Source organism: Spea bombifrons, chromosome 8, assembly GCF_027358695.1.
Source record: "Spea bombifrons isolate aSpeBom1 chromosome 8, aSpeBom1.2.pri, whole genome shotgun sequence".
Classification (NCBI taxonomy): Eukaryota; Metazoa; Chordata; class Amphibia; order Anura; family Pelobatidae; genus Spea; species Spea bombifrons.
Genome location: NC_071094.1, coordinates 12,142,093 through 12,161,889, shown reverse-complemented (window position 1 = coordinate 12,161,889; position 19,797 = coordinate 12,142,093). Strand labels below are relative to the sequence as shown.

The window sequence follows — 19,797 nt, the reverse complement described above, 5'->3', positions numbered from 1 at the left end:
GTTTTAATTTGAGAGTCCAAGCTCAGAATGTTGTACCTGATAGGAGCAGCAACTGGCATACTATTTTTGGTGGAGAAGGTTGCCTCTCAGAGGCTATCAATATCTACTCCATCGTTGCTATCCTTGAGTTTTGGGGGTCTAGTTAAGGAGGTTCTAATTAGTTAGAGCATGAACTTGTGTACTGTTTGTTAGAGATCTGTGGCTCCACAAAGGGTATCATAAATTATTCCATTGCTTCCAACATTGAGATTTGATAGCTGTAGCAAATTTGGTTCTAATTGATAAATTAGAACTTGTATGTAGTTTATTAGAGACAAATGCCTCATCAAAAGGTGTCATGATTGATTCCATCGCTGCTAACCTTGCGATTTGAAGGTCTTACTTCAGGAGGATAAATCTGATATGAGTAACAACTCTTGATTGTTTTTGTAAGACTATTGCCGCTTTAAGACCTTGAGATTTATTGGTGTAGCTAAGTAGGGTCTATTTAATTAGAGCATTAACTAAAGTACCATATGTTTAAGTATGGTGCCTCTGACAAGGGTATCAACATTGTTTGCTAACCTTGAGATTCAGGAGTCTAGCTAACAATGTTCTAATTAATTAGAGGATTGACTCATGTACCATTTTTTAAAGACTAGTGCCTCTGCCAAACATCCTTTCTATTTATGCTTACCTTGCAATTTGAGGGTTCTAGCTCAAGGAGGTTGTAGCTGATTAGATTGACATGTACCATTTGTGCCTCTGCAAAAGATCCATTCCATGGTTGCTGACCTTGTGAGTTGGTGGTTATGTCACAAGGTTGTAAATGATTATAACAGTGTAGACAAATCTTTTGCAAAGGGTCTCAACATTTCTTCCATTATTGTTTCTTTTGGTGGGGGTGCAGATGGTAAGTAAGGGAACATAAACTTGTCAAATAATTCCATTCTGTTAAAACATAGATTGTAAGTTCCTGCGGGAACAGGCCCCTTTATTTCTCTTGTAGCTGTATGTCAATTGCTGTATTGTACTTGTCATTATCTGTAAAATTTTCAGCTTCTGCCGAATCTAAAGTATAATAATAATAATAATTTGAAAGAAACACACTGTTAAAGGTAATTTTAATTGAAGAACAATTAAGGGCATTTTACATTTTCCTACTTAAGCCCAGAGGGAAGGGCAGTCCTTTTTGCCATGGTTCCCCAGAGGTTTCCTCCATAATGGGGGTTTTTCCTCTCCTGAGTGCTGAAGGATGACTCTTTGTGAGTCCAGATGTAGCCCTTATTTTGGCCATATTTCTCACTGTCATGTTGTCTCTTAACTTCCTAATGTTCTTATCCGGAAACTGCAAAATGTTTCTTATTCTGTTTAATTTTTCTAAATAAATGTGAAGTTTCTAAATCTATATTGTCTAATGTTGGTTTTATTCGTCTCATTTACTCAGTTTGTTTACATTAAAAAGGGAGGTTATTTTGTGTATTGAGATTTTGGAATCAGGTGATTTTGATCATTATGGGATTTAATTTATACAAAAATAATCAAGATAGTGTTTGAGAAAAACACAAATAAAACAGTTTTTGAGAAGACAAAGAGTAGAAGAGGTATGAGCAAAGTTTAGAAAAGGACATTGCCCTGCTGTATGCTTACCTGAGAAAGACAGCAGTCCTCTGGCTGTTGTAGAACTACAAAGCTCATAATCTCAGATGACCATATGCATGCTTCTCTTCCTTTAAGATACTGACTGAACTCAAGGAAATCATTGTCCCATGACAGCTGGAGAGCCACTATTTTTCTATCTATTTGCCATGTGCCACTTCTCACATTGTTTATTTCAGTTAACAATGAGTTATTAATCATAGTTATTAAACAGTAAAAACATCAATCATGTTCTATGTTATCGCACAAAAAGTGTGCCCAAAAACCTATATTGATGGTATAGAACCCACTGCAGGAGACTGTCTCGTTACCAAGGCAGTCTGTAGGAACCAATTAGCAACCACCTATGTCATTCAATCACTGTGATTAGCCAGACAATGCCGGCTCTGTGGGGATAAGTGGTAAAAATTGCCTGGAACCTCATCTCAAACCGTCTTAATTATGGGTATCATATGTACATTGACAACTATTACTGAAGTGTCCCTTTACTCGAAAATATTTGCTTGGAACCGTGGCCTGTGGGACTGAACAAAAACAACTGCCTCCAAAGGTAAGCCACAGAGAAGTTGTAGGGTCTGCTGGAAAATAAAATAACATGTGGAAGGACAGTAGCTTTTACTGCCCCTCTCGCCCATCGTTGTATCGGAAGTTGCTTTCAAAACTACAACCCACAGTGCTATTTATTTGGTGATCACAAGGACCAACAATGACTCCCTAACAAGCCCGGGTTATCCAGTTGCAATTTGTTAGCTGCAATAAATTACCTGTACCTGAGCTTTACGTCTTTAATGTCAACAAAGTCCCTGGAATAAACATCTGCTGCCGATCTAAGAGATAGAATTACCCCAAAAACTTTGCCTGAAAAGTCCTCGGATATGCAATAAAGTCTCTATATTCCTCCTGGAACAAAATTTGGCAGTTTTCAAAATAATATAAAAAATATTTCAATAATTTCCATTATAATAATAATTTTCCAATAATATTCCATTTTCCAATAATTTAATTGTTGTGGTATCTTTACTCCACAATTGTACATCAGGTTTGTTATGTTTCCTTCTGCGTGATGATTATACCTAAAAATATGCAGATTTAAAATATAAAAGGTTTCCTGGACCTGAGAGCAAGTTGGCAACCCCAAAAAATAATCTATACACAAAGGTGGGGAACTGCTTCAATGAATGGTAATATAAACAATGGGCGGGGATAGCAAATTACCCATACCGCCATATCCCACTATTGTGTGACTGCCCGATGGATACGGGCGACCGTACGCTCCAAAACTGTAATAACGTTACTCGCAGCCACACATATCCTGCTGATCTCTGCACAAATGTTATTTGGTGGCCTTCAAGTGCCAGAGCCAGTTGGTCATCCTCTGTCAAGACCTGTTTAGAGTCAGGTCCTTTAGTTTTTTTAATCCTGCTCCCGCTGATTTTGTGACCATTACCGCCCGCTTCCACAATGTGCGCGTTCCACTCCCGCCCGCTCCCGCAACATATGTGTCCAATCCCACCCGCTCCCGCAACATATGTGTCCGATTCCGCCCGCTCCCGCAACATATGTGGTCAATCACACCCACCCCCTTACCTGTACTGCAGATTTTCTGTGCAGTCCCGCAAGGCTGCCTTCATGTTGCTCCCTTACAGCATCTCTTCTCTTGTTCCACCCAGGAGCTGAGCAGAGTCATGTGACATGGCGTAAAATCACGTGACTCCGCTGGCTTCCTTTTGCGGAACAAGAGAATAGATGTTGTGAGGGAGCAACGCGAAGGCAGCCTTGCGGGAGTGCGCAGGATTACTGAGACCCGCAGGTACAGTGTCTGACCGTCCGCAGCGCCCGAAAGACCACCCGAGTTTTTTGGTGGGTCCCGCAGAACCCGCATCCCAATGCAGTCCTCCACTTTAGTCTGCTGTTTGTAGTTATTCACCAACAGAAGGCTTGTCAGGAGAGTTGTGGTTTCAGCTCCTTGATTTCACGAACTTCCCTCTGATACATTGTTAAACGCCTTTATTTATGTAAATGTTTCTTTAATACCCCCCCTCTGTTTTCTATATTGAGCCCCCGTGTTATTTCCTGATAGATCCCTCAGTCTGCTCAATATTCAGCCCTAGGCTGTAGACGATTGTATAGAGTCTATATACAGGTACTCGGTATATTTCATAAGATATTGGAATACTTCAACAAGTTTGTTTAAGGTTTTATTCTGAAAACCCATGACCTTTAAGTAAAGATCAGTATATACATTGCAGACCATTTACAAACACACATGCAGAAGCGCATTAATAAGTATAATGGAGGTTTGTTAAATGCATGTTCCAGCAACATTGTATCACTTTTGTTCTTCTAATGCTTGTCTTTTTTCTTCTTTCCTCCCTGTAAGATATTTAGAAAGAAAAAGAAATACTTAACATCAGAAATTCATATAAATATAAATCACACAAAATAAGTGACAAGTGAGGTCTTAAAAGCTTTTGTTACTTTATATGTATTTCTATTTTAGCGTAATAAAGTGTATCAACTGACTAAAGGCTTCATTTTCTTTTGGAATAATACAGCTATATCATTTTTTTTCTTACTGCATGACTTTACTTCTATGTTGACCCAAATATTATGTCACGTTGCCGCTCCGTCATAGGAGTCCCGGCACATTGCGCAGACGTCCACCAGCTGACAGAGACAAGGATCCAGGTCCCCTGTAGCGCTGCAGGGACCTGGATCTTACTCTTATTTGAGGTTGGATTATAAAACAAGGGGTATTTTTCAGAGCATTTCCCTTTAATCGCTTTAATCTTATTTCCCATTAAGACATACTTGCCAGGGGCTGGTAATTGACTCTAAAAAATGAAAAATATACAATATACAAAAATCTTTATGTATTAGTTATTGGCAGGGCTGGATTAAGATCATCATGGGCCTGGTGCTGAGGATTTTGGTGGGCCTTTTTTATAGAAATAAAATCAATAGACAGAAGCTTAACTCCTCAGCATCCATGTGTACTGGATAAGATGACATCAGTGCTAGGCAGATAATATAGGATATAATCTAATGTGATGGGATTGGGAGTACATCAGTACACTAAAAAAGTCATCATACACAGGGTGCCTGAAGTCACTAATCAATTTTAATAAAATATGCAGATTGAAATAGAGTAAATAACACAATAACTTTACTTCTCCTCTCACTGATTTTTGGGTCTGAAAAGGTTTGTCCTTTGAAGTGATCTACAAAGGAGGGTGCTTTATCTCTGAAATGGTAAAAATTAAATAGTTAAATTTATTTCTACAGTGCCAGGAAACAGATGACCAAACACACACACCAGGACAGGCTCTGCCACATCAACAACCAAACATCAGGATGGGCTCTGCCACATTGACACCCAAAAACACACACACCAGGACATGTTCTGCCACACCGACAAACACACCAGGACAGGCTCTGCCACACCAACACCCAGACATATACACCAGGACAGGCTCTGGCACATCGACACCCAAACACACACACCAGGACAGGCTGTGCCACACTGACACACACACACACCAGGACAGGCTCTGCCACACCAACACCCAAACACACACACCAGGACATTGACACCCAAACACACACACACCAGGACAGGCTCTGCCGCACTGACACACACACCAGGACAGCCTCTTCCACATCGACACCCAAACACAGGAAAGGCTCTGCCAAACTAACACCCAAACACACACACACCTGGACAGGCTCTGTCACACATCTGGATGGGCTAAGCTACAACAATAAAAACAATGTTTTTTTCCCACAATTCTTTGTCGTTGACCCCCCTTTTGTGTTTTTGCCCCCAGCCAGCCCCTCCTTTTAGTATTGATTTAAGTAATGGCCCCAGCTGCCCCCTTGTGTATTGATGCCGCCAGCACAGATAAAATGATGCCCCATACAGCAGGTTTGGTCAGCAATATGTAAAAATTATATGTGTCCTGGAAAACAAGGCAAATTTGGTCACCCTAATGACCCCACACCCTTGCTGAATTTTCTAAAATGAGAAAATGTGTAAAAAAGTTACTTGGTGCCATTTAATGGAGTACAGGAGGAATGAGATTATTTAAAAGTTCAATTATTGAAGGTAACATAAAGTTTTATTAGGCTGGTCAGTAAGAGCAAAATTTAAAGAAAACACTGTGATACTCCGCAGAAGTGGCCAGAATAGTAAAAAAACAAGAAGCATTTAGTAAATACAAAGAAAAGCAAAGTTAGGAAGACAGACAGATCTATAAGATTAGGCAGAAATAAGAAAAGCATGTTATAAGAGCTGCCAGAGCACATGCAGAAGAGAGAATTGCTCTGTTAATAAAAAGTGCCACGGCTTCTTTGGTGGAGCACTGGAAGGTCATGTGATGCCTGCGCTCTGTCATAGAAGCCACTGGCTGCCAGAGAGAAGAATTCAAGTCCCCTGCAGCGCTGCGGGGAATATGGATCTTAGTCTTGTAGTCAGATCTCTATTTGAGGTTTGATTATAACGAATAAAAGACGAGGGATATTTTTCAGACCATTTACTCTGAAAAAACTAGAGAAAATACGGTATTTACCTAATTTCTTCAATTTCTCCTTTCTTGTCATATTTACATGTTAATATAAAACAATTTATAAACACAAAATGCAGCTTTTAAATCATTATTTTATTTATTGAAGGTAAAGAGTTCATCAAAACCTTTTTTACTCATGTGAAAAAATAATGCCATTACTGGTTGCCATCCTTTGCGCAAAAAGTGCAATCAAACATTTGCAATAAATAGCAATATTATTATTAATATTGGTGACTCTTCTTGGCTTAATTCAGCCACATTGGAAGGTTTTCGAGCATTACCTACGGATTTAAGTCAGGACTTTGACTTGGTAGCACCGAACCTTCATTTTGTTTATTTTGAGCCATTAAGAGGTGGACTTGCTTATGTGCTTCGGATCATGGTCCTGCTGCATAACCAACTGCGCTTGTGCTTTAGGTCACAAACTGATGACTGGACATTCTCCTTCAGGCGTCATCAATTATGGGAAGTCGCCCAGGTCCTGAAACAGCAAAGCAGTCCCAGGCCACCACACTACCACCACCACCGTGTTAGACTGTTGGTATGATGTTATGGAATGCTGTGTTAAGATTTACTTCAGATTTACCAGGAAGCATGTCTTTCAAAAAAATTCCACTTTAGACTCATCAGTCCACAGAATATTATCCCAAAAGTCTTGAGGATCATCAAGATGTATTTTGGCAAATGTCAGACAAGAGTTTGTGTTCTTTTTGTTCGTTTTCTCCATTTGTAGATAATGGCTCTCACAGTGCTTTGCTGGAGTCCCAGAGCCTTAGAAATTGCTTTGGATGATTTCCAGACTGATAGATGTCAATGACTTTGTTTCTTCTTTGCTCTTGAGTTTCTTCAGATCGTGGCATCATGTGCTGCTTTCTGAGATCTTTAAGCCTACATCACTTTGCAAAAAACTTTCTATTTAATTGATATTTAGATTCAGCAGGGCTGGGAGTAATCATGTCTGGGGGTGTCTAGTGAAATTAAACCCAATTATCATTTAAATTTGGTTAATTAATTGATTCAATAAGTAAGGGGGCAATTACTTTTTCACATAGTGCCAGGTTGAGTAGGATAGCTTATTTTTTACTTTTTCACAGTACAATGTATATGTACGCATATTTATTTTTTACTACGTGTTTGTGCATCTATGTTACGCTTTACAGTATAATAAAAGGGGAGGTACAATAAGTGCAGTCATATAATATGTGACGTTGTCTAAAGACAAGGGTACGGTGAGTATTAGTCCCTGTCCCATCATTAGCTGTCCCACTGTGCCAGTCCCTCCACTAGCTCTGCATACCCTCTGAAACTAAATTTAAAATATGGCCCTTTACCTATAGCTTGCTCTGACTCTTTCTCCTGGCTCACATTGTATTGATGACATCAGATGTATCTCAACATTTCAACATTTCAATCTTATGCCCCCTGAGCCAGAGGTAAGTTATGAATTTGGTTCCTACTGTTTGTGATTTTCGTATGTCTCCTGGTAAGGTAAACCTGCAGTATTTCAATGGCTATATCCCAATCATACCAAAACTTAACGTTACCTTCACATTCGCTATTGTGCCACATGAATCAATGGATGCAGCTTTTAGAGGAGCTATGAGGGTAGCGGCGTCTGGACTGGACGACTTCAAGTAATGAGAGACCTCGTCTAACAGCTCTTCAGGAGATGAAGGCCCCCGGAAAACCGAGATCTTCAAGCAGCTAAATGGAGGAAAATTTAGCCAGTGTTTAATATGTTGCGCCTACAACATAATTACATTGAATGTTACATGTGTCGATATTCAACGTACTCTACTCAATAAACTTTTGTAACTAAATATACATACAGTTTTGAAATGATTCTTGAATGATAATAAATTATTATTAATTGTTGCTATGGCAATAGAATTGTTTAATTCCCAATGTATGTAGTCCATTATGGCTACGGTTCTCAATGCCAATGTAGAGTTCTACTGTGTATGACCAGGCATGAAGGGGTTTTTTTGTGGACCCTAGTGGGTGGGGGTCCGACCTACTTATACATTGCGGGTATTTTCTTACATTACATTGGGACCTACTTTCATTGGAGGACACCATATTTTCTGGAGTGACAGCTGGCATTCTCCTGGTCCAGGCAGGGCTGTAGCAAGGGTGAGGCGAGTGAGCCACTCGCCTTGGGCGCACCTGCGAGGGGGCGCACAGCTGCCCGATCAGAAGCTGCAGGTCTGCTTGGGGAGATCACGGACAGTAGCATTTCTATTTGGGAGAGGGCGACCGGAAAGGCCCCCTCCCCTGTGCCGGTCTTCAGGGTACTGCACGATTGTGCTCTCCCCATCCAGCCCTGCTCATCAGGCGCCCCCGTGGGCAGTGCGCACCCAGGCACCATCAGCACTGGTCTGGGGTGGAGGTGTCCGATGAGCAGGGCTAGTTGGGGATATCACAATCATCCTCAAACCGGCCCAACATTTGACAGACCTCACGCTCCCTATTCAGACCTCGTCTTCCTTTCTCCCTAACCACTATGCGACGGCAAATGATGCAGAGCTCCGGGATATGATGTCAAGCAGAGGCCTGGAGTGACAGACCTCGAGCTCCCACCACAGGATGGAAGATAGAAGATGATGGAAGATGAGAAAAGTAATAGATGGGTGAAAGGGCTGTGTATAGATGTGTGTTTGTAAGATGGTGTGTGTGTGTGAGGGCTGTGTATATGTGTGTGTTTGTAAACTGGTGTGTGTGTAAGTGCTGTGTATGTGTTTGTAAGCTGGTGTGTGTGTATGGGCAGTGTGTGTGTATGTGTATGGGCAATATGTGTGTGTGTGTATGAGCAGTGTGTGTGTGTATGAGCAGTGTGTGTGGGCAGTGTGTGTGTGTGTGTGTATGGGTAGCGTGTGTGTGTATGGGCAGCATGTGTGTGTATGGGCAGCATGTGTGTGTCTGTGTGAATAGGCAGTGTGTGTGTGTGTATGGGCAGCGTGTGTGTGTGTATGGGCAGTGTAGGTATTTCTGTGTTTGTAAGCTGGTGTGTGTGTATATGTGTGTGTGTAAATGTAGGGGAGTGTGAGGGCAGTGTATGTGTATACACGTGTTAAAGGGCAGGTGTGTGTTTGTAAGCTGGTGTGTGCGTGTGTAAGGGCAGTGTAGGTATTTGTATGTTTGTAAGCTGGTGTATGTGTATATGCATATTAATGGGCAGGTGTGTGTGTGTGTGTGTGTGAGGGCAGTCGCGTGTAAGGGCAGTGTATGTGTGTGTTTATGGGCAGTCGTGTGTAAGGGCAGTGTATGCATATATGTGTGTTTATGGGCAGTTGTGTATAAGGGCAGTGTATGCGTATATGCGTGATAATGAACAGGTGTGTGTAAAGGCAACGTGTATGTGTGTTTATGTGTTTATGGACAGGTGTGTGTAAGGGCAGTGTAAATTAAACAACCTCTGTAAAAAAAAAGAAAATAGCTGGGGGGTGCAATTTTTCATTGTTGCCTCGGGTGCAAAAGGGCCTAGCTCCGGCTCTTGGTCCAGGTGCCACAGAAGGGCACCATCTGTCACCCAGAAATGTGGAAGTAGGTCTAATCGCCCATACTACATGTAGCACTATATGTGTCTCATAGACAGAACCCAGTGACTCCCTCTTGGATGTTCGGGAAAGTGTCACCAGACTGCTTTGAAGTATTCAGTAGCTACCAACAGCACTCAGGTTAAAGATCTCGCTAATTACTTATCGTTAAATGCTGCTTATTACTCAAACCGTGTCATAAGCACTCAAACAAAGAAAAGGAATCCCAGCACTCCAAACAGCTTCCAGTCTCTAGGACACTTTATTAAGCGAAAACAAACAAAAGCAACGTTTCGGCCAAACAGGGCCTTTGTCAAGCTGTCATAAGCAGACACACAGCGTTCACAGGTGCTCCTCGATCCACCCAGAACTGGTCTACTCCACAGGTAGCTATGATTTTAGATAATCTGCTATTGGACAGAACATAAAAAAAACCTAACATGGCAAACATTCGACAAGGATGTGAGAGACAAGGAACGTTCCCTCTCTCACCCAAACGTCCACTTTTGCACCAAAGAATGAATGAGCCCCATAATTCTTGTAAGAGCCTAGCTGGGAACTCTTAAGGTTTGACCCGGAGTCCGTGGTTTGTTGCCCAAATATCAGCGTCTCCGGATGAAGGAGTAAAATCTCCAGATCACACGGTCTGGAACTGACTTTGTCCTATTCTACACTGCTGTGATCATACATAAGACCCCTACTTGGTGCTTTTGATACCAGTATGTTATGGATGATATCCCTGCTTGAATGCAGGTGACTCAGTTAAGCGCATCTTTAAAAAAAATGACAAGTCTTACAATTTGGCAAATCACTCCAAAGAATCTTCTTGACGTGCTATTAAAGGGTTAATACCTAAATAGTTGCAGTCAGCTGACTAAAGAAGATCTCCAAGGTATGCCTAACTGGCACTGATGTCACGTCTGATGGTTCAACTGACCTGAGGCTATCAGAGATGAGTCCAGTCTTGGACATGCACCTCTACTTCCGTCATTCCCCCTCTCCATCTAAGAAGGTTCTGCACTTTAATGCATTGCTGGGCTCTGGGCAGACATTTCAACACCTGAAAGACCCTCTAAGCCCAGTCTAATGGTAGGAAGGCACAGATCAACCACCAGTACAAATATTTTAAGTAACAAAAAAGGTTTTTACGTTCCATTCTCAGGATGGCATCCTACATAGACACGTAACAGTGCGACGGCGGCAGGCACCTAACACGCTGCCACCAGCGTATGTATGATGGCGCTATATACAACAATAAATAATAATAATAATCATACAACAGGCCATTAAAATACAGAAACGCATTGATAATGATCACTGTCCACAATTTTACAGAAACTCAATATGAGCTGGCTATGGATGAGTTAATCCCGGTATATAATAGCAATGATCATATATAATGTGATATATGATCTACTCTTATATCATCATGAGGATCACATATAGACATTTAAATGCCCCCCATGGGACCTCCTACAGAAACTCACCCATCGCAACTCCTCTGGAGGCCACTTTTGCTGCCTCTTCGTGGTCCTGGAGTGAGAGCAAATCGCGCAGGTCGCTTCTCACCCTGTTCAGTCTGGTTTCGCTCTGCAGGCACTTCTCCAGCAAGTTGCATAAAAGGGTGTTACATTTCAGCTCCTGGGCACCCCTGGGCTTCAGCTTCTGCTTGCAAATGTGGCACCTTTCCACTGCTGGCCCCCGCAAGCACCTTTTGCAGAAAGAGTGGCCGCATCTTACAGTTACAGGGTCCCAGAGGGCCTGCTGGCAGGAGGGGCAGTTAAAGACATCCATGGGTCACAGGATGCCCTCCCTTGTTGTTGGTTTCATAAGGGCTGCGATGAGGAGGGGGGCAGGCGCAGGCGCAGGCTGTTAACATGTGTGTAGGGAACAGTGGCGACTCTAGAAACAATATTTAAGGGGGGCACACAAGATACCACAGTCAAACTGGGGGGGCATTAATAATTTCCACCATTAAATCATACCACTGAAAAAACACACACTGCTGATCTCAGCACTGAAGGTATATATCAAATAAACAGAATCAGACATACAAATCCTGTATTTGCAGGTATACAATAATAATATATGAAACATAGCATCGCAGGTATAGATCAACTGAATAAGACATATTAACCCTGTATTTCCAAGTACACAAAAATAATGTATGGAAACATAGCATAGCAGATATGGATCTACAGAATAACACAAAAACCCATCTTTGCAGGTAAAGATCAATTGGAATTCACATAAAAACAGGGCATTAAAGGTATATTTAAAACCCCCTAAATTACAGGCATAGATCACAGGTTGCACACCCCAAAGCCAGCCCTGGCGTCCACACTGCCCACATAGAACCCGACTAGCACCCAGATAACACACATAAGATTTGCAATCTTTGTCCCCAAACAGCCCAGCACAAGGCAACTTTGTCCCCAAACAGTCCGGCCAGTGCCATCTTTGTCCCATATACACCCTGCCTGTGCCATCTTGGTCCCCAAGGCTCAAACCTCCTGCTAGTGCCATCTTTGCCCTTCCACAATTATACATCTATGATACACAAACACTTTTACAGTCACTCACTAATTCACACTTTAATTCAGACAACTCATCCACACATTAACTCATGCTCTCCCTCATTCACTCAATGCATCCACACATTAACTCATGCTCTCCCTCATTCAGGCAACTCATCCACACATTAACTCATGCTCTCCCTCATTCAGGCAACTCATCCACACATTAACTCATGCTCTCCCTCATTCAGGCAACTCATCCACACATTAACTCATGCTCTCCCTCATTCAGACAATACATTCACATATTAACTCATGCTCTCTCTCATTCACTCAATGCATCCACACATTAATGCACACTCTTTACTTATATCTACCCCCTCTCCCTCCCTCATCACTTTTTAACCCCCTCCCGCATCACTTTTTAACTCCCTCCCTTCCTCCCTCCCTTCCTCATCACTTTTTAACTCCCTCCCTCATCACTTTTTAACTCCGTCCCTTCCTTCCTCATCACTTTTTAACTCCCTCCCTACCTCCCTCCCTCATCACTTTTTAACTCCCTCCCTCCCTTATCACTTTTTAACTCCCTCCCTCCCTTCCTCATCACTTTTTAACTCCCTCCCTCCCTCCCTCCCTTCCTCATCACTTTTTAACTCCCTCCCTCCCTCATCACTTTTTAACTCCCTCCCTTCCTCATCACTTTTTAACTCCCTCCCTTCCTCATCACTTTTTAACTCCCTCCCTTCCTCATCACTTTTTAACTCCCTCTCTCCCCCCCTCTCACCTTGAAGTCCAGCGACGGGAGGACGATACTTCTGTCTTCCTGAACCGCTCGCTGGTGCCCGCTGCTTCACTGCTGAGCGCCGTAATATGACGTCATATTTCGGCGCCCAGCAGTGAAGCAGCGGGCACCAGCGAGCGGCTATTAAACGCTGTCTTCTTTTTTTTGATGCGGGGAAGAACGAGGGGCGCCGAGCGGTTGCTAGGCGCCCCTCTCTCTCCTCCGCATCAGTGTTTAAAAGCCGCTCGCTGGTGCCGGCATTTCATGCAGAGCGCCGCAAAATGCCGGCATATTGCGGCGCTCTGCATGAAATGCCGGCACCGGGACGGGGGTAGAGGGCTCGTGGAGGAGAATGAGGGGTGCCGAGCGGTTGCTAGGCGCCCCTCTCTCTCCTCCGCATCAGTGTTTAAAAGCCGCTCGCTGGTGCCGGCATTTCATGCAGAGCGCCGCAAAATGCCGGCATATTGCGGCGCTCTGCATGAAATGCCGGCACCGGGACGGGGGTAGAGGGCTCGTGGAGGAGAATGAGGGGCGCCGAGCGGTTGCTAGGCGCCCCTCTCTCTCCTCCGCATCAAAAAAAAAAAAAAAAAAGTGCCGGTGAGCGGCATTTAAAAGCCGCTCACCGGCGCCCCCCTTGAGATGGCGCCCATGGCACGTGCCATGGCTGCCATACCCTATATACGCCTCTGCCTGCAACAATGCTGAACCCTTCTGATCTAGAAAGCCCCAGAGGCCAAAACGAACTGCATGACCGGGGCAAGCTAAAGTGAACAGCCTATCCTTAGAAACCATGTGGTGTAGTGGAGGCAGGAATGGGTAACAGAAAGGTGCGGTACATATATATATATATATATAAATATATAAACTGGACGCCCTCCCCTTGTTCCTGGCGCGTCCCTCCCTCCCTGTTGTTTCGGTCATCTTGATGTATTTTGATAGGCGGTTTTTGTTTGTGTGGTTCCTGTTAATTAATGTTTTGGAGACGGTTCGTCAATAGTGAGGTGGAGGTAAGCCTCAGTAAGTTGTATTGTTTTCCCTAGGGCAGGGTCCCTTTGATAACGTAATGTGATTTATGCCAGTCTGTCTGCCAATGTAGGCTTACGGCAGGCGGGAGTAATGTCGGCATTGGTTACAGTGGCTTGTTGCCATATGTTTTATGAATATTTTAAGGCGGTCTTATGACTAAACGTTTACTGTTTTTACAAGGTGTATTGCTTGACAGAGATAGCACCAAGCAGCGTTTGACGCGTATTAACATTTGAATACCGTTTTCTTAAACAAACTAATAAAGCGCTGTGGCCATACACTTTCCCACTAAATTTCGGTCTCCTGTGTGTTTTATTATTATTATGTGAACTCAAAAAGAGGTATGCGGATCAAGGATCCTGACAACGCTAGCAGCAGAGGGGGTTCCACATCCGAGGCTCGTCGAAGAGGGGATGCGCCTGGATCGCAGAAAATAACTGTGAGGGTGAAATCATATATTTTTCTTAAAGTTCCTTCTGTACTGTTGGTGCCTCAGGTGAACAATGACACAATTTATATTCAACAGCATTTTCTGATTATGGTCCCCACATACATAGTTCTTCTTTGTTTAAGAGAGCCGCATCCATGCTTTACATATTACCCTATATTACATAGTTTAGGGCTTGGGGCTAGTGATTTTGTATACTATATACTATAATACGTATAGTGTTAGGACTAAGGTTCTTTTTAAAAATGTTGGTTTTTATTTATTTATTTCAGGCAATCCTTGTACGACGGTGTACCAGGTCTCACAGTGAGCGCTGTTAAACACGATTGGGCTGCAGGGAGCCAACAAAGCTGGCTTCTAACGACTGCGTGATCTCCCAAGATCAGCAAGTCAGGACGTACTGATATGTCCTAATGGGCTTCCTTAAGAAGAAAATGAAGAAAAAAAAGAATACTTTCCAAAATGTATGTTTAATGTAATAAATTAAAAAAATGCATGGAGCCCCTTTATCGGTTAGATTAAGGGTTAGTGGCCTTGCACTAGGACATTACATATTGATAAAGCCTGCACCCATAGGGCAGGGTGCCATGAGGTTGTGGAGGCAAATAAAGGTCAGTTTATCAATAGAAATAACGCAGAATAATGAAAATGTATCCAGCTTCTGTGTATATATAAGAATATGTTACTATACGTGAAAAAAATGTTTACCTCTTCTGGGTATTTCCCTGTTTGCTGAAATAAGAAATAAAGCATGAGTTCATTACTTACTTCTCTACTCCCTCCTTTCCTGCGTTCTCTCCCACGTGTTTCACATTCCCGATATCTCGCCCTCTCTACACATATTCCATCCCTGGTTACTTCTCTCCTGTTCTTAAACTATAATCTCCCTCTTCCATTAATTGCTTTACCTTTACTTATTGTTGCTCTTCCTCTCTATCAGACGTGTAAAAATAAAGAGAGGCTTTTTCGAGAAGCTATATCCATAGAGAGAATTAATAACTGGCCTCTGTGTTTATATACAGACCATGTGGACCGAGATCTTCCCTCTAAATACTCACCACACAATCACTGCAGGCTCTTCTTCAACTAAAAATACAAAGCAATAAGTAACATGAATATGATATTCTTGGGTTCTTTTTTCATTCATCAACCACCTTGCTATTAGACGCCATCATATATTCATTCTGCCCAAGGAAACAAACAAACGCTGAGAACTCCTATCGTTTTTAATGAAAACCGATGACTTTACTGTGATCTGCAGACCATCCATAATAACTCAATATGTTCCCTGTCTGGGGTTTGAATAACAGTAGGGCTGCAACTAATGATTATTTTCATAACTGATTCGTTGGCCAATTATATTTTTGGATTAATCAATTAAAAAAATAAATGTACATTTTTCATTTATGTAAAAAAACTGGATGTTAAAAACAAATGGCAGAATAAAAAAAAACATTGATAAAAATGCATTTCTTGTTTTTATTTCCCAACCTGCCCCCCCCCCAGTTATGCACATCTGAGCCCCGGCTTGCCACACTACCTCCCAGATGTCACATACTTCTAGATATGCCACATATCCCCAGATATGCCACACTGCCTCCCACATATGCCTTATATACCCTATATGACTTATACCCCCAGATATGCCACTGTGCCCCCTGATATGCCTTATACCCCAGTATGAATTATACTCCCAGATATGCCATAGTGCCCTCATAGATTCACAGACCCATTCACATCACACTGACACAATACTTTTATAAATAAGTACTGGGTTAATCTTCACTGCCCCCAGGATTTAGTTTCCCCTTAGTTTGCCGCCCTTTACATCTAACTGTAAATTGAGTTAACCTTATTAAATTAATGAAATTAACCCTCCATCATAAGCATTAAATTAATCCAAAAGAACCCATCAACCATAACTGCCCCTAAATTAACCCTAACAACCCCATCAACCATAGATGCCCCTAAGTTTACCTTGAAGATCCCATTAACCATAACTGCCCCTAAATTAACCCTAAACACCCCATCAGCCAAAACTGCCCCTAAATTAACCCTCAACACCCCATCAACCATAACTGACCCTAAATTAACAATCAACACCCCATTAACCATAACTGCCCCTAAATGAATCCTAAACACCCCATTAACCATTACTGCCCCAAATTAACCCTAAGCACCCCATCAGCCATAACTGCCCCTAAATTAACCCTCAACACCCCATCAACCATAACTGCCCCTAAATTAACCCTAAACACCCCATTAACCATAACGTCCCTAAATTAACCCTCAACACCCCATCAACCAAAACTGCCCCTAAATTAACCCTCAACACCCCATTAACCATAACTGCCCCTAAACACACCATTAACCATAACTGCCGCTAAATTAACCCTCAACACCCCATCAACCATAACTGCCCCTAAATTAACCCCTTAACACCCCATCAACCATAATAATAACCACATATTAATGTTATACTCACAGTTAGATGAATGTCTGAGCCATGTGGACGCTATAAGAAATGGGCGCGACCAATCGACTGTTATTGCAGGGAGGGACTGGGAGGGGAAGGGGCGGGGCCAATTGTCAGAGTGACTGCAGGGAGGGACTGGTAAGTAGTAACTGCTCTGAGTCATTGAATGAAAAGGAATATAACGGATTATTTGCTCTGAAAAAACCCTCATTTTATAATCGATAAAAATCGATTCAATCGATAATGAATTTCGTTGGCAACGATTTTCATTAACGATCATTATCGACTTTATCGATTAGTTGTTGCAGCCCTAAATAACAGAAGCTACAATATGATGGGGTCTTGTGTATTACAGTAAAAAGTTACTTCAGAATGTACTTACATGACATCTGACTTCCCATCACCTGAAACAGACATAATATGTTAAATAATATTGTAAAAAAGCTTCCATGTCCACATTTATTCAGTTGTATATCATATCTATATATCCACAATATGTCTCGTTGAGCCGGGTTTGCTGGCGGACTCTGGGCAACCAGGACAGGAAATTCCCCCATGGTGGGAGAGGGAGGTGAAGCCCCTTATAATCCCTATTCTGATAATTAAACCCAATAAACATTGGTTACTGGGTCTTATTATAAATACCAGTTAACCAACATTTTACTGGCAGGGAGCTTACAAACTATTGCGTGTTTATCACCTGATCACCTATAGAAATACTTACTCACTATCTTCTCAACATGTTAAGAAGATGGAATAGCTAGTACTTTGTACATCTACATCTGAACTCCAGTGACAGCAGACTTAGTATGAATTAGCTTTAGGGCCACTATACCATTATGAAGGGTAACTTACATTTCTGAGCCTTAATACATCAACCCAAGGATCTTTACCAAATTAGTTTAAAAAAAACCAACATTTAATCATTTCCGGATGCTGTGGCAAAGCCTTTCAGCTTGTCCAGGATAATTTCTGACGACCCTAATTATAATACGACCCCTCAAAATCTGAATATTAATTTAGGAAAAAAAAGAAATAGCCTGAATATAAGATGACCCTATAGGAAAAAAGTTTTACTAGTAAATGTTAATTGTTTTTATTTCCTTTTATTTTCCAACCTGCCCCCCAGTTATGCAGATCTGCCCCCAGGCTTGCTACTCTGCCCCATATATATGCCACTGTGCCACATGATATGCATTTTAATCCTCTAAATGCCACTATGCCCCATGATATGCCTTTTAGCCCCCTATGTGCCACTGTGCCCCATGATAGGCCTTTTGACCCTCTATGTGCCACTCTGCCTCCAGAAATGCCTTATACCCCTATATGCCACTCTGGCATTTAGGGGGCATTTAGGGGGTTAAAAGGCATATTATGGGGCAGAGTGGCATATAGGGAGGTATAAGGCATTTCAGGAGGCAGAGTGGTGTATAGAGGGTTAAAAGGCATTTCTGGTGGCAGAGTGGCATAAAGGGGGTTAAAAAGCATATCAGAGCACTCTGCCTATAGTAATGCCTTATGTCCCCCCCATTTAACCCCCCCCTCCAAACTTACTGGTACTCCTGATTCCCCGGTGTGTAGCTGGGGCAGTGTGTAGATGTCTACATGATTCGCGTAGGCAACTTCCGCTGCAGCCGGAAGGAGGTGCGGTTAGCAGCGGGGGTTGTCTGCGTCCATCGCGCAGACCTTCCCCGGCTGTCAGAAAAAATTCCCCGGTGAGGGGAACTCTGATCTCCGAGAGCCGGGGAAGGTCTGGACGCAGACAACCCCTGCTGCTAACCGCACCTTCCGGCTGCAGCAGAATTGCCTATGCGAATCGTGTAGACTGACCAGGGATTCAGAAGCACCGGTAAGTTTGGGGGGGGGGGTTTACCAGACAAGAGCATCCAGGTCCCCTGTAGCGCTGTGGGGGATCTGGAGCTTAGTCTCATAGTCAGGCCTATTTGAGGTCTGATTATAAGACAACCCCGATTAGAAGAGGAGGGGTATTTTTCAGAGCATTTTTGACGAGCATTGCTCTGAAGAAAACCTCGTCTTATAATCGAGCACTTACGGTACTTGGTTGATACAGAATTCCCAGCTCATCAAACGCAGAGAGGATTAACTGCCGACGAACCCCAAAGACCCCACATGGCTAAAGAGAACCCCTGAGATTTAACAGGTTAACTATTTGGTAAGTTTGAGCCCCGGTCTCCGGTGGGCTTGGAGGATCCAAGGATTACAGTGAAGGAAAAAATTATTTGATCCCCTGCTGATTGTGTACATTTGCCCACTGACAATGACATGATCAGTCTATAATTTTATTTGAACAGTGAGAGACTGAATAACAACAGTTTTGTTTGACAAATCAAACCTTCAGCTCCCTCCACAGATTTTCTATGGGACCTTAATGTGCTTCTTCTTGAGCCACTCCTTTGTTGCCTCGGCCATCTGTTTTGGGTCATTGTCATGCTGGAATACCCACCCACAAGCCATTTTCAATGCCTTGGCTGAGGGAAGGAGGTTCTCACCAAAGATTTGACGGTACATGGCCCTATCCATCGCCCCTTTGATGAGGTGAAGTTTTCCTGTCCCCTTAACAGAAAAACACCTCCAAAGCATAATGTTTCCTCCTCCATGGTTGACGATGGGGATGGTGTTCTTGGCGTCTAAGGCAGCATTCCTCCTCCAAACACAGCAAGTTGAGTTGATGCCAAATAGCTCACCACAACACTTTCAGCTAGTTCTCTTCTGAATCATTCAGATGTTCATTGGAAAACTTCAGACGTGCCTGTACATGTGTTTTCTTGAGCAAGGGGACCTTGCGGGCAC

At 42.7% G+C, this 19,797-nt stretch overlaps 1 protein-coding gene across 2 annotated transcripts; it reads right to left on the bottom strand.

The window, feature by feature from the left end:
* Window positions 1-3,823: 3,823 nt before the first annotated feature.
* Window positions 3,824-11,537, bottom strand: LOC128503518 (LON peptidase N-terminal domain and RING finger protein 2-like). Of its 2 annotated transcripts, none has more exons than XR_008355251.1 (2): window positions 7,748-7,902; window positions 3,824-4,011 (listed from the first exon to the last, which is right to left on the bottom strand). XR_008355251.1 is itself a non-coding variant. In XM_053473631.1 (2 exons), exons 1-2 carry the CDS (start codon window positions 11,531-11,533, stop codon window positions 3,968-3,970), a joined length of 351 nt encoding a protein of 116 aa, XP_053329606.1. In that variant the 5' UTR covers window positions 11,534-11,537; the 3' UTR covers window positions 3,824-3,967. The 2 variants fall into 2 exon arrangements, 1 of the variants encoding a protein (XP_053329606.1); XM_053473631.1 differs by lacking the exon at window positions 7,748-7,902 and adding an exon at window positions 11,227-11,537.
* Between the last annotated feature and the right edge of the window lie 8,260 nt (window positions 11,538-19,797).

Coding starts and splice junctions, on each gene's coding strand:
- LOC128503518 (XM_053473631.1), bottom strand. CDS start 11,533: ATGGATGTCTTTAACTGCCCCTCCTGCCAGCAGGCCCTCTGGGACCCT. Junction 4,012..11,226: donor CTCCAGAGGAGTTGCGATGG/GTGAGTTTCTGT, acceptor AATATCTTACAG/GGAGGAAAGAAGAAAAAAGA.